Source organism: Amia ocellicauda, chromosome 13 (genome assembly GCF_036373705.1).
Source record: "Amia ocellicauda isolate fAmiCal2 chromosome 13, fAmiCal2.hap1, whole genome shotgun sequence".
Taxonomy (NCBI): Eukaryota; Metazoa; Chordata; class Actinopteri; order Amiiformes; family Amiidae; genus Amia; species Amia ocellicauda.
In genome coordinates, this window is record NC_089862.1 from 2,524,431 (window position 1) to 2,538,280 (window position 13,850).

The window sequence follows — 13,850 nt, forward strand, 5'->3', positions numbered from 1 at the left end:
CTGCACTTGTAAATCCTTAATACTAATATTTGAATAAGATATGGTGGCATTAACAAAATAAAGTGTAAAAAGAGAACCCTTTCATGATAAAATTGTTAAGCAGAATATAATAATTCCTCCGTATGTAATAATGCCATTGTTATAAACAAGAGCAATAAATACCAATGTCTGTAGAAAGTTTGATGTTATTTACTCTAAAAATAATCTCCAACCCCCATTCCAAAAGAAAGCAACTGCCTCCAGAGGTCTGGGGAATTAATACATTTACTGCAACAAGCAGAAAAACACCAAAATCAATAAACTCCCATCAGCTGGAGTCTGCTGCTACAACAATCTATGACCTCTCCCCACCCTCCTTTACTTCACATTAAGTGCTGAGTGTGTATCTATTTGCTGTTAAATATGTTTTTGATTTAGTGCCTCTTTGGTCCCCATGCTCCCTGACTGGTCCCCAGTCAATGGAAATGGGTAGAAGTTAATGAGAATTGACCTCCTCAGGGATCAGCAGAAACCAGTGGATACTGAGCTTTGGCATTGTGCAATATTGCTAGAACCAAACCTGCTGTCTGGACTGTAAGAGAAACCTTCTCCTTTTAGACCACCGAGATCTTAATTACAACTCTTGGGGTTCCCAATCTAGTGTTATGCTACTTGAATGCCTCACAAAATGATTTTCTGATCAATTCTGCATTTGTAGATCTCAGAAATAAGGTGCACAATACATAAACAAAATGTAACTGCACACAGTATATATGCATATGCACAGACACAGGAACTGGATGAACCTCCTGAGGTCACTAAGATAAACCACAAAAATAGACTTAAAACCAGAGATACGAAATTGTTTAATACCCATTTATTATTATAGGCATTTAACCCCATTTACTCCCATGGAACTACTGACGCTTGACGTTTGAAAGTCCGAGGCAAATTCTTCCCTAAGAAGTATTCAGCTTCTTGTGGAATTAAATTGTTAATCAAATCTTGCTATTTCAAAGGAAGCAGGAAAAACATGTCTTCAAGTAATTATGTGGAGAGCTACAACTTTGTGCAAACTAGGAAATCCTTTGTTGTTTTTTTTGCTACACCAACAAAAAAAAAATGTAATGAAGGCACAGTATTATATTGGTCATGTGATGCTCTTGTGTACAGTAGGCAACTTGTGGATGGTTTGTTTTTCAGAATGGTAACAGGAAATGTAAATGCCCCAAATGGTGGGGGGGGGGTGTGTGTGTGAAAGTGTTAGAGTTAATGTTGTACTATTCAGTCAACTACTTAAATGTTATAATTTTGACATTCTGAAAATAAACACCTTTTCATCATTGCTTAAATGGCTTAAAGATGGCTGCAATTAAACTACATTTCTAGATTAAACTAATTTCCTAGGTAAACCAGAATCATCATTCTAAGGCTGTGAGCAATATGTTCTAAAATAAGTAAAGCATTCAGTTAAGATGATCATTTAACTTTATAACAAAAATCAACTTATTTTAAACTAGCAAGTCTGGAATGTACAAATCTTTGACTCATATATCAATGTTATTGTATTATTTTGACTATATTAAAACAGCAAGCACCACTGATTACATACTACTTCTTGTCAACTGTATTCTGTATCTCCACTGTTGCCTAACTGCATGCAGTGATACAGAAAAATGCAACAAATAATTAATTCTGCTGGAAAACACTTGAGAGCCAAAAGGATAATTCAGCCTTGAACATATGCCTTTAGGCATCCTTAATTATTCCCCAATTTTCATTCTGAAGATAAACGACCATATACTATAAATTAATATATTTAATGCTCAAGGCAAAATTAGGAAAACAGTAGAAAAACTTAAAATATAAATATATGTTTTAGTGTCTAGTTAAAGAGAATACATTTGAAAAGGAAAATAAATTAAAAAATATCCTATATGGGAATTTGCTTACATCAATCAGGCTCTTTCTATTCATTTTTAATTATTCTTGTTCAAAACCTTACATATGAATGAACAGTATATAATTATTTGTATTTAACTTAATGATGTATTTTACAGGGACAATTATAAATGTCTGTAATTCCAAAAGGTTGGAACAAATATAGATTCATTAAAATTATGTTTAATGGAAATACCCTGAATTATTATTATTGTGCATCTGTGTTTTGTTTACATTGTTGTTCTTAAGACCAAGTACACAGGGACCTCTACTGGTACACATTGGAAATGTATGTAAATGTAATTATGGATTAAATGCTTTTTTAAGTATTCTGCCTAATTTTGTGGCAATTTATATATTTTTCCCTTTCTGGACTGAATAATATACATTTTAAATATATTCTCCAATATATACAATATAGATTGTTATTACATCAGTTAAAGGCAAGATTCATAAATACATACATACATTTAAAATTAACTATAGAAATTTGTATTGGATATTTAGCAACATAAAGGTTGAACATCAAACACCCTTTCACTGTACAGAAATTGGTGTCTTACCTGTAGTGTGAACTTGTTTTTATCCTTGCCAGTTGATGAACTACAAAACAAAAGAAAAACATTAGTTTCTCATATTTTCACACTATAAAATAAATGTGCCAGTCATCATATATTCAATCAGTGTTCTGAAACAGGTTAAATATGGCTCAAAGTCAGATTGTTTTATAGATGCAAGTGAAAGTTCCATGGAGTACAATCAGATTTCAAACAGAAGCAGGCTACAGTTGACAAGCCATGACCATTTTGGGAAGGGTTGATGGGTGCATATTCAGAAGCTCCAGCCCAGAATATTGGGAGCATCAGCTACAGTTTCAGGTTTGTTTCAATAGGAGAATAAGGATCTCAGATCTATGTAAACAAAAAATTAACTACCTTGGGAAACACTTGATGCAAATATGAAAAATTAACAGTTATCAGAGTTACTACAGAGCTGTGTGTGTCATACTATATTGAGATCATCCACAGCTGCCTTCTCAACGGTAATGAAGATATTTACAGCACAATTATGCTGGTAGTACAGTTTTGGACTTTAACTGTGTTCCATTGTTGCACTTAGTGTGGTACTAAAATCCTTAGTCTATAAAAGAGTTAGAGTAACCAAGTCCTGTACTTCAGTATCCTCCAGGGGACAGAAGCTGTTATGTTGGGTTTGATGCAACTGAGAAGATTTTAGAGCTGGGGATTAATTTCAGCAGCCAAGTTTGTTCCAATTGGTACTTAGCTAGTGAACTTGTTTAGTATGGAGCTCCATAATAACCATGAGATCATCCAGAGTTAGGAAACTGCTTTTTGTTGTTTTGGATTGACCCATTATGTCTAATCTAACTGTCTATCAATTACTTTGTTTTGTGGTTGTTACTTTTCTAGCAGGTCACGTTTGCTGATTGTTAACCATATTTTAGGATCTCTATGCATTTATTCAGTCTCTGAGCACCACACATCTACTTCTTGTAAAAAGCATTAGGGGAAATGCAGGAATTCTCAAGATTTCCTCATGTTTATCAAAGATCTTTCAGCTGCTTTGTCAGAAGTGTCTGGTATATTATATTTTCCCGCCTCCCATTTACAGTTGATCCATGAGAAATGCAAAACTTTGTACAAAGAATTACATCACCTTCCCCGATTAATTTTCTAACCCTGACTAGGAACACATGTTGGAATCAGAGACATTGTGTTTTGCTCTCCTTCAGAATGGCCACATTACTGGGATATAAATGCTGACTGAAGTTGATGTCAGACGTCTGCAGCACCCAGTGAACAGATAAATATAACTTCTTTGCCAATATAAGGTAGTTTTATTCAGCAGGTATCTCCATTCTAAGTCCTAGAGCATCCCACCACTTCAGGTTTTATTGGTAGTTGCTAAAGAACATGTACATATTGACAAGTTAAGACAAAACAAAAAGATACAAACTTAACTGGAATTAACCCAGTAACTTGTAGATTTTTCAATTTTGTCTAGCAACATTTCCCCGAAGCACATGTCTCTTTGTTCAAATTTAGACCAGCTAATCAAGCTACATTGGAGGAAGTACCACTTTACTAGTGTCTATTTTTTGACAATGTCAGATTTTTGAGCTGTTCAGCCCTTTAAAATAGGACAGCATTATAATCTTGTTTAATCAAGTATAGAAAGACTTGACGATTTCGCTAGCTCATTCCTCACTATGCATATCTAATGGTTACAATTCCCATCTGTTTTTATGTGCCAGTTCCTCAGTTGCATGGTACATTATTGTAACACTTGCGGCTTCAACAAATCTTTCTTCATATTAGATTTGCCATTTGATTTATTGAATTTTAAACTGTATCTGACCTTTACAAAAAAAAAAAAAAATATTATAATAATTATGTATGCTTCCTGTGGTATTCAGACTTGTTTTATTTTGTGAAACTCTTTTATATGTCCATGACAGGGCTACTAAGAATCAATTTCCTTTATTAACAAAGTTAACCAATCATCATTGTGTAATTCTGAATATTGGTTATTTGTACATTAGTGTGCAGTGGGAAGGGGGCAGGCCTCTAAAATAAGTAGTCTTGTTTATGTAGTTTTAAGTATGTAGTTGAAATCCAGATTGTAAACAGAGCATTTTTGTCATAATGGTACTGTAAAGCTATGACAAAATTATAGCAATGTGTGTAATCAATATAGTAGGGTTTGCTTGTGTTTGTACGTTTGTTTTTGTTTGCACGTACGCAGGAAACCAGCATATTTTGCAATATATTTTTGTGCTCACAGTCACAAAGACCTAAGAATAAGATGAAAAAGCAGAGAGTGTCAGAAGCTAACCTCTTAATGCATAAAGCCTAATAATGGCATATGATGGTTAATAAAAAGCTAATTGGTGTCTTCTGTATATCCTGTGTTAACAAAGAAGTATATAAACTATGCTGAATACATTTTTCTTTTAACTACTCCCAGCAAGACTCAGGTCTTTGTCAGTGGGTTCCCAGAGGAAGCTTGGAGCTCCAATGAAAAGCACTGTCTAATTTGCTGAAGATATTAATTATTCTAACAGTACTATTCACATTCTTGAGAGTATTCTAGAAGGGGACATACTTGAAGTAAAAATGTATTTCCTTTCTTTAAAATACATCCATTATTTACTTTATTATTATTATTATTATTATTATTATTATTATTATTATTATTATATTCAGAAGTCATTCCAATTCTTGTTTTTTGGTTGTGACAGTTCTGCACCCTTTAACTTCATTTTAGAGAGAAACTGTCCTTTTGACCTTATTAATGATAAAACACAAAAGGGTTTATTTAAACACCACAGACCATGCTGAAGCCAGTTATCAGACGTGATCAAATTACACCATTTAAATAACGAACAGGGGTCTGCTTTAGGTGTAACACTGGACAAAAATTAAAAAGCCCCTGCATCTGTCCACTGGATGTAGAGTTAAAAGAATTTCATAAAACCTGTAATTAATGCCATCGATAAGGAAGAGGAAGGAGAAGATGTATTATATCTTTTGTCATCTGCAACATCTTTTTACTATTATTGGTATATTTATTATTGTTATCATGAGCAGCATTGGTATGCTTACAAAAAACATCAGCATTCAACTGTTCCCATTCATAGTATTCACTGTTAGCCTATTGAAGCCCTGTGCCTACTGATGGTTACTGGGGCAGGGAGAGAAGGTGTTCAATTAATTCTGAAAAGATTAGGCAGTTTGTTCAAAGTCCGACTCACTATATTATAAAGCAAAAAAACAACATAACAATATCACCAACATTGCTTAAATATGGTGTATTTGTGAATAATACACTTTCATATGTGAGAACTATCAGAATAGCTAGTTAAGATCAATATTGCTTCAAATAAATATTATGAAGTCAGTCACTTTGATGAACTTCAAAATCCACACATCGTAAATTCCAATAAATAACCTTTTAACACTTGGTTATAACTGTGTTCTCCTGCTACAATGTAAAGTTGAAGCTGTCCACCCCCCATTGTTTTGAGAAAATAATACAAAGTGTTGGTTGTTATTTTTATTTTTCTTATTGTAAAAGGGCATTGATCGCAATGCAACCCAGCTGACTCCAATTCACTGAATTGAGAGATGAGTTTAGCCTGAGACAAGAAAGTCAATAGCTAAGCCGATTCTGTTTTTTGTTTTTTTAACAGCTATTGATTGCAATGTGTATGCTTGAAGCTGTAGAAGGTAATCAAGAAAGTAATCATTAAAGACAGGTTGTAAGAGTCAGTGAAGTATAGTTAGTGATCATCTAAATTTATTAACAGCTGACTTTTGAAGAGTGGTACAGATATTCTTTAGAAAATCAGATTACACTTCATTGTCAATGTAGCTGTGTACCTTACAGAAAAATAAATATACAGAACTTATATTTAACCATTTCTCTGAAATTTGTGTTGCTGAGAATATAAAGATTACACCACAAATTACAGACCCAAAGAAAACATACATATATGTACCCACTAAAACATACAGGCACGAATACCAGAAAAAATGTATAGGAGTGTCTGACCTGACAGGGAAAAGCATGACACTAGGACCAGTTGTGGCTATATCACAAATTATTCAAATGACAGCGGTACTTCTGCTCCAAGACAATGATTCTGCTGCAGATCTAAACTGATAATATAATGTTCACCATATTCTTGGCACCATCACACAATGAAAACCTTGATATGATTTATAGGTAGTAATTAAAAGGAACCTATGTAACATGAAAAGAGATATGCATCTAGATGACTTACCTTTGTCTTTCTAAACAAAGTGAGACTTGCTCATCATATCGGTAGAAATGGGCTTTTGAGTGATCGAAACTGGTGTATGGCAATCCTGCTGGATCTGGTACAGAGTCTGTGGGGGGGCAAAACATTTATATTCAGTTCAATGCTCTAACCAGTATAAATATAAATATAAATAAATATATAATTTATATACAAATTCAATACTAAATGACATTGCATTGCATTACATTGAAAGCTGAAAAGCTCATACCTTCATGCGATGGCTGAATAACACGTTCTAAACCACGTGACTGATAGAATTCTCTAATCCTTTTATCTTCACCTAGTTTGTAAAAAGAGAATAAATGAGGAAATCAGTACAATGAGAATCAACTGCTGAGAAGTAATTACAATTACAAAAACAAATTACATTTTAAAGTATAGAAGTCAATGGGGAATGTCAAAATGATCCTGTAACCAGGGTACTGCAGTAAGAGGAAAGTTTTACTCTATACATTCAGGAAACAGGACATACACCAATCCTGTGGTTATTGAAGATCCTAAGTCTCAACAGAATTCATCAGGAAGTTGATTTTGTAACCATTCCCCAACAGATTTCAGACCCAGGTAATGTGAATTTAAATATAACAGCTGTAATCACCTTGAAGAAACGCACATTTACCTGGACGACAATATTGAAGTTTTTGTCAGCACTGTGGGGTGTTCCGTTAACTTTGAAATTAGCATATTAATCAGATATTTGGACCACTTAAATACATTTGTGTGTGGAACAAAAGGCATTGCACCCCTTGAGGAATTTACCTCATTTACAAATTACAATTTACGCTTACTTACTCTCTTGTAATCCTGGTACCAGCTTGTAGACAATATCTTGCATCACCCTGTCCAACTTCAAATTTAGTAATGGCTGCGTTTCATGGATTTTTATGTTACACATTGGACAGTATTTGCTGGTCTGAAGATACTTCACAATACAGCTCTTACAGACTATAAAAGAGAAAAAGAATTACAATTATGTGCCACAGATTAATCTTCAAAAAAAAAAAAAAAACTAAGATTAATTTATGCATTTTCATTATTAGTAGTAGTAGTACTTCAGTGGATCCTTTTATCCACTATCCACAAAACAACATAGGTGTTTTTTGGCACAATCTTCTGATATAGAGAATGAATAGTAGTGCCACAACAGGGATTTGAAGAGCAGGACTGAATGATAGACTGTACACAGTGGTAGTTATTAGAGGTGAATGGTCAGATGAGAAAGTGGAAAAGGTGTGCAGCAGACTTCTACAGATGAGGAGGAAGGTTAAATCTCTTCCATTCTAGCAGGACTCAGATAAACAAAGTTAAGCAGAACATGGAGGCAACGAGGAAAAAGGGTAGAAAGAGTGGAGGTTGGGGGAAGGAAGGATGCTGGTCACAGGGTCTACATATATACAAACATACACACCTTTTGTTACCATATAGCCTGGAATTAAAAAGTATTCAAATTGCGTGTTTTTTTCATTTACACAGTATCCAAAATTAAAACAATTTAAAAATGTGTAGAAAATGTATTAAAAATAAAAACTCAAGTAACTTGCTTGGATAAGTGTCAACCCACCTTTTAATAGAAATCCTAAATTTGCTCAATTATAATCCATCGCCTTCAAAATCACACACCAAGTTAGGTGGCCGCCACCAGTGTTAAATTGTAATGATTCACATGATTTCAGGATAAATTCAGCAATTCGCAAAACGTTTTTGTTGTCTGATTAAACTAAAATAGGTTTGTTTTTTGGCATCAATGCAAAGTGTTATGTTTGGCACAAACCCAACACAGCACATCAGCCAAAGTCTATTGTGAAGCATGTTGGTGGCAGCATCATGTTATGGGGATGTTTCTCATCGGCAAAGACTGGCGCACATGTCAGGATAGAAGGGAAAATGAATGGAGCAAAGTACAGAAAAGTCCTTGAGGAAAACCTGCTGCCCTCTGCAAGAAAGCTGAAACTGGGGCAGAAATTCACCTTTCAGCATTACAGAGACCCAAAGCACACAGCCAAAACTACACTGGAGTGGCTAAGGAACAAAAAGGTACAAAAAGGGGAACTGCACCACATTTTTTTAATCTGTATTATGTTAGCTGTATATAATGTTTTAAATATGTGGAAAATAGTCTGAAGTGAAAATATATTTAGGAAAAACATGATTTAAGAACACAAAGGCGGCTGCTATTCTCTCTCTAGCAGACAATCTTGATGAGCAGATAATAGCAGATCAGTGACAACAGTGCGGCCTCACAGTGCGGTGAGGCTGTGCGTCTGTCTGACACTGACAGCTGCTGGGGCAGCGGCAGTCACTGTCTGTGTTACAAACATGCCACATTGTATGGCTGTACACAACACAGTGGACCCCATCAAAAAGCCAAAGATGATTATTAAGACAACGAGTAGGAAGTACAATTAGTCCTCTTCCCAAAAGATCACTAACTTGCGAGTCAGTGGGCTTTCAACATGGGTACTGATGTTGACCGATCAATACATTTCTTGATCGTGTTCAGACGAATAAAAGGTCCAACAAATTCAGGTTGTGTAGCAGGCACTACACTTTGATATGTTTCTCAAAGCAGAATTAATGAGTGACTAACGTATTTAAGTTTTATATTTTTAATATACAGCTCTGGAAAAGATTAAGAGACCACTTAACATTGATTTCTGAACTTGGAGTGGTCTGTTAATTTTTTCCATAGCTGTGTATATACACTCACCTAAAGGATTATTAGGAACACCATACTAATACTGTGTTTGACCCCATTTCGCCTTCAGAACTGCCTTAATTCTATGTGGCATTGATTCAACAAGGTGCTGAAAGCATTCTTTAGAAATGTTGGCCCACTTTGATAGGATAGCATCTTGCAGTTGATGGAGATTTGTGGGATGCACATCCAGGGCACGAAGCTCCCGTTCCACCACATCCCAAAGATGCTCTATTGGGTTGAGATCTGGTGACTGTGGGGGCCAGTTTAGTACAGTGAACTCATTGTCATGTTCAAGAAACCAATTTGAAATGATTCGACCTTTGTGACATGGTGCATTATCCTGCTGGAAGTAGCCATCAGAGGATGGGTACATGGTGGTCATAAAGGGATGGACATGGTCAGAAACAATGCTCAGGTAAGCCGTGGCATTTAAATGATGCCCAGTTGGCACTAAGGGGCCTAAAGTGTGCCAAGAAAACATCCCCCACAACATTACACCACCACCACCAGCCTGCACAGTGGTAACAAGGCATGATGGATCCATGTTCTCATTCTGTTTACGCCAAATTCTGACTCTACCATCTGAATGTCTCAACAGAAATCGAGACTCATCAGACCAGGCAACATTTTTCCAGTCTTCAACTGTCCAATTTTGGTGAGCTTGTGCAAATTGTAGCCTCTTTTTCCTATTTGTAGTGGAGATGAGTGGTACCCGGTGGGGTCTTCTGCTGTTGTAGCCCATCCGCCTCAAGGTTGTACGTGTTGTGGCTTCACAAATGCTTTGCTGCATACCTCGGTTGTAACGAGTGGTTATTTCAGTCAAAGTTGCTCTTCTATCAGCTTGAATCAGTCGGCCCATTCTCCTCTGACCTCTAGCATCAACAAGGCATTTCCGCCCACAGGACTGCCGCATACTGGATGTTTTTCCCTTTTCACACCATTCTTTGTAAACCCTAGAAATGGTTGTGCGTGAAAATCCCAGTAACTGAGCAGATTGTGAAATACTCAGACTGGCCCGTCTGGCACCAACAACCATGCCACGCTCAAAATTGTTTAAATCACCTTTCTTACCCATCAGACATTCAGTATATATATATATATATATATATATACATATTTCCCCACAATAAAAACCCTTTTCCTCTTAACAGTGGGGGATATGTAGATAAGTGCAAACAACTGAGGCTCTGACAAAACAACATGTGAAAAAGGTTAGACTTTCTATAAATACATAAACTGTACATAAAATCACTTCTCCATTAACCTGAAGACAACAGAATCCCTTACTTCACACTTACATGTATGTAAACATTCGGTGATTGTTGTAGCATCAATGAAGTACCCAGCACAAAGGTAACAAACAATGTGCTCATTTAGGTCTTTGATTTTCACTTTCACTTCTTCCTGCAAATAAAATTGCACAGTATTTCAGTTAATCCATATTAAAGAAACAAAATACAATACCCTATGTAGAACAATAAGAAAATAAAAAAAATAAAAAATATTCAGGAGACAATCTATTGTATTAAATAAAACAATTTCTGGATGCAATCCATTTTAAGGTTCATTTAGTAGGATAAATGTATAATTAAACTCTGATTTAGAGAAAATAAACACATGCTGCATTTAAGTCTTGTTTTACCAGAGGCCTTGAAACAGCAAACCACTATAATGAAGCTTGAGATACCTGAAGGTTTTGAAACTCCTTATTTTAAGGAGATCTATACTATACAAAAAAATGATCAGAAGTAGAAGAATTCAGAAGTACTTCAAACTAGGGATGTTAATAGTTTAACGTTTAAATGATAAACACATTCATTATGGTTTAATTCGATCTTAGCCATATATATTTTTTAAATATATAAAAAAAGAAATTGCATAGAAACTGATGGCTAAAAAATATTTATTACAGTTTTTGGACTCTATTATTGTTATTACTACTACTACAGGGTTTCCCCCATAAATTAGCATAGGCATGGTGGTCTTTTACAGAATTGTTCAGGGGAGTGATAGCGGATTGTCGAGTGGGGGAGTTGTGGTGAACGAGAACAGGGGGCAGAGCATGTGCGCTTGTGCTTTAAAGTTTCTTTGTTGTTGTTGTTTTGTGACGTTCACACATTTGTTTTGCCAGACGGACCGAACCCACTGTGGGAAACTGTTTTTATTAATTGTTGTTGCACCCTTTCTTTCGCACTGTTGCCTGTGAGATTTGTACAAAACACAATTAAGTCATGAGAAGGTGTTGTTCTCCGTCACGTGGATATTCACCTATCAATATCTCGCATGCATTTAATCATGATTTGCCAAATCAACCTTGGTAGCAGGAAATAAGCGACGTGCTATCGGTGTGAATTTTGCCAAAAAGGGAGACCAAAATGGCTTCGTTAGCGTGGCAACACAGGAACGATCACGATGCTGAATCATATGAAATGAAAGCATTTTTGCATACAATGTCTGTTACTACAACTGGGGCAGGATCTCTAACAAGGAAAATGTGGGGCTCAGACAAACAACAATGCGAGCATATGCTGGTAGTAAATGTGGCAAAACTCAGGCTTCAAACATTACATGGTTGATTGTTGAGATCACAATGGATATGCACCCCATTACAATTGATCAGGACACTGGATTCAAGAAGCTTGCGAGCAACATTAGAATATGCCCTGCCAACAAAAAATACTGCGTGGATAGAAAACCTCTACATTAACTGCAATACAGCAATTATCAGCATACAAACAGTCCGCTATGGTTTTAGGACACTGCTTATGCTTCTTTCTTTAGACAAGTACACATTTTTGTTATTAATACTGAAAACAGAATTTATTTTACTTTACAATGCGAGAAACATGATAATTATTACTCCGAATACTTCATTTTATTGGGAATGTAAGTCCTTTCGTTAATGAATAATAGATTGGAGAGGTAAATAAAAGTAAAAATTCGCCACAACAGGAATGAAAAAGTATGTACTTTTAATGTAATTTTACTACAAGTAAAATTTAGAGTAACTTTCCCAATTGGCAAGTTAATCTTACAGTTAGTGTTCTTCCCTGAATAGTGTTCGATTTAATTTCACATTCATAATCATAGCATAGGTATATTTTAAGGTTATGATTATGAATGTGAAATTAATCTAGCATTTTAATTCCATGTAGCACCTTAACGTCCTCGTAATTAAGGGGGAAACACGTATTATTTTGTGTCAAATTATAAACAAATAAAAGGCTGAGTTAGTTTAGCATATTCATATAGTTGTATTTTCACTTCTGCTTGTCTACATGTGATCTTGCTCTTTTTTGTTGCAAAATTAAGAAAATACGTCACAGTGAGCTGTTTTCTAACGTCGTGAAAATTATTAAAAAGTTTTTCCTATGATTGGATCCTACTCCCAGGCAAAATTAGGTGTAAAAGACTTTATAACTAACTCCTACCTCCTACCCTGAATCGAGGAGTAATTTGACTTCACTAACATTTAGCGTGATACCTAGAAGTAATTCCAAGATATTTTACGAATACAGGCACTAGTCTAAGAGATTTGGACTATGGAGTATCTACAGAAATTGGTGACAAGGTCATGGCATTCCAATGTTCTGTATGATAATGAGCTGGTCCCTCATTATTAGGGTACCACCGAAAAGGCATGTACCTAGGCGGAGAAACGTTAATAAGATCAATTCAGTATTAAAAGTACTCAATTCCTGCAAAATTTGAGTCACATATTCATCATCAGACCTCCCTATCCTCTCTGTAGATTTGATATATGCTCACGTATTCTCACAGTAGGTTCAGGTAAACAAGCTTATTTGTACTACTGTAAATGCTTGTGGTTCCTTAACTGTCTAATGCAACAGTTAGGTAAAGTTATGCTGATCTGTGATTCTTTTAAAACTAACTTAATGACAATACATTTTCCCCCTACAATGAGCTCTTGCCTGCTTACACAAAATAAAGCAGATAAAAGTTAATTCTGTTTTGTAACATGCTTTTGTACCCAAAGGTACAAATTATTCTGACAGTGTTCTTCAAATCCATTCATCAAAAAACAAAGTTCAACTGGTTTCCCTTCCACCTGAGCTCTTAAGTTAGTTAACTCCACTAATCAATAAATCAACCAAGATAAACCATTTCCTCATCTAATACAGAGATGATTTAAAATGTCATAAAACCTGCTGTATTGTGGCCCTCCAAGACTTTTTTCTTTAATTCTTAATTCTTTAATATGCAGGTTTTAGGACTGGAAATTAGGCCTAGATTCCTACTATATAGAAGTTTGATCCATTTCTGACTTGTATCCAAGTGCATTTGCAAGAAATTAAAATTAAATTCACACCATAATCTAGATTTTATCTGATTCAAACGTGAGCCTGCAGCTTGTAAACTCTGTGC

General features: G+C 35.4%; 1 protein-coding gene across 2 annotated transcripts in view; it reads right to left on the minus strand.

The window, feature by feature from the left end:
• pcgf1 (polycomb group ring finger 1) overlaps positions 1–13,850 on the minus strand; it is a 31,518-nt gene that overhangs the window by 3,267 nt on the left and 14,401 nt on the right. For both annotated transcript variants that reach the window (XM_066719686.1, XM_066719687.1), the window contains exons 2-6: positions 10,763–10,868; positions 7,559–7,711; positions 6,975–7,046; positions 6,728–6,833; positions 2,484–2,523 (exon numbers count right to left, since the gene is read on the minus strand). In XM_066719686.1, the coding sequence (XP_066575783.1) occupies positions 2,484–2,523; positions 6,728–6,833; positions 6,975–7,046; positions 7,559–7,711; positions 10,763–10,868 (477 nt within the window). The remainder of the gene's footprint in view (positions 1–2,483; positions 2,524–6,727; positions 6,834–6,974; positions 7,047–7,558; positions 7,712–10,762; positions 10,869–13,850) is intronic.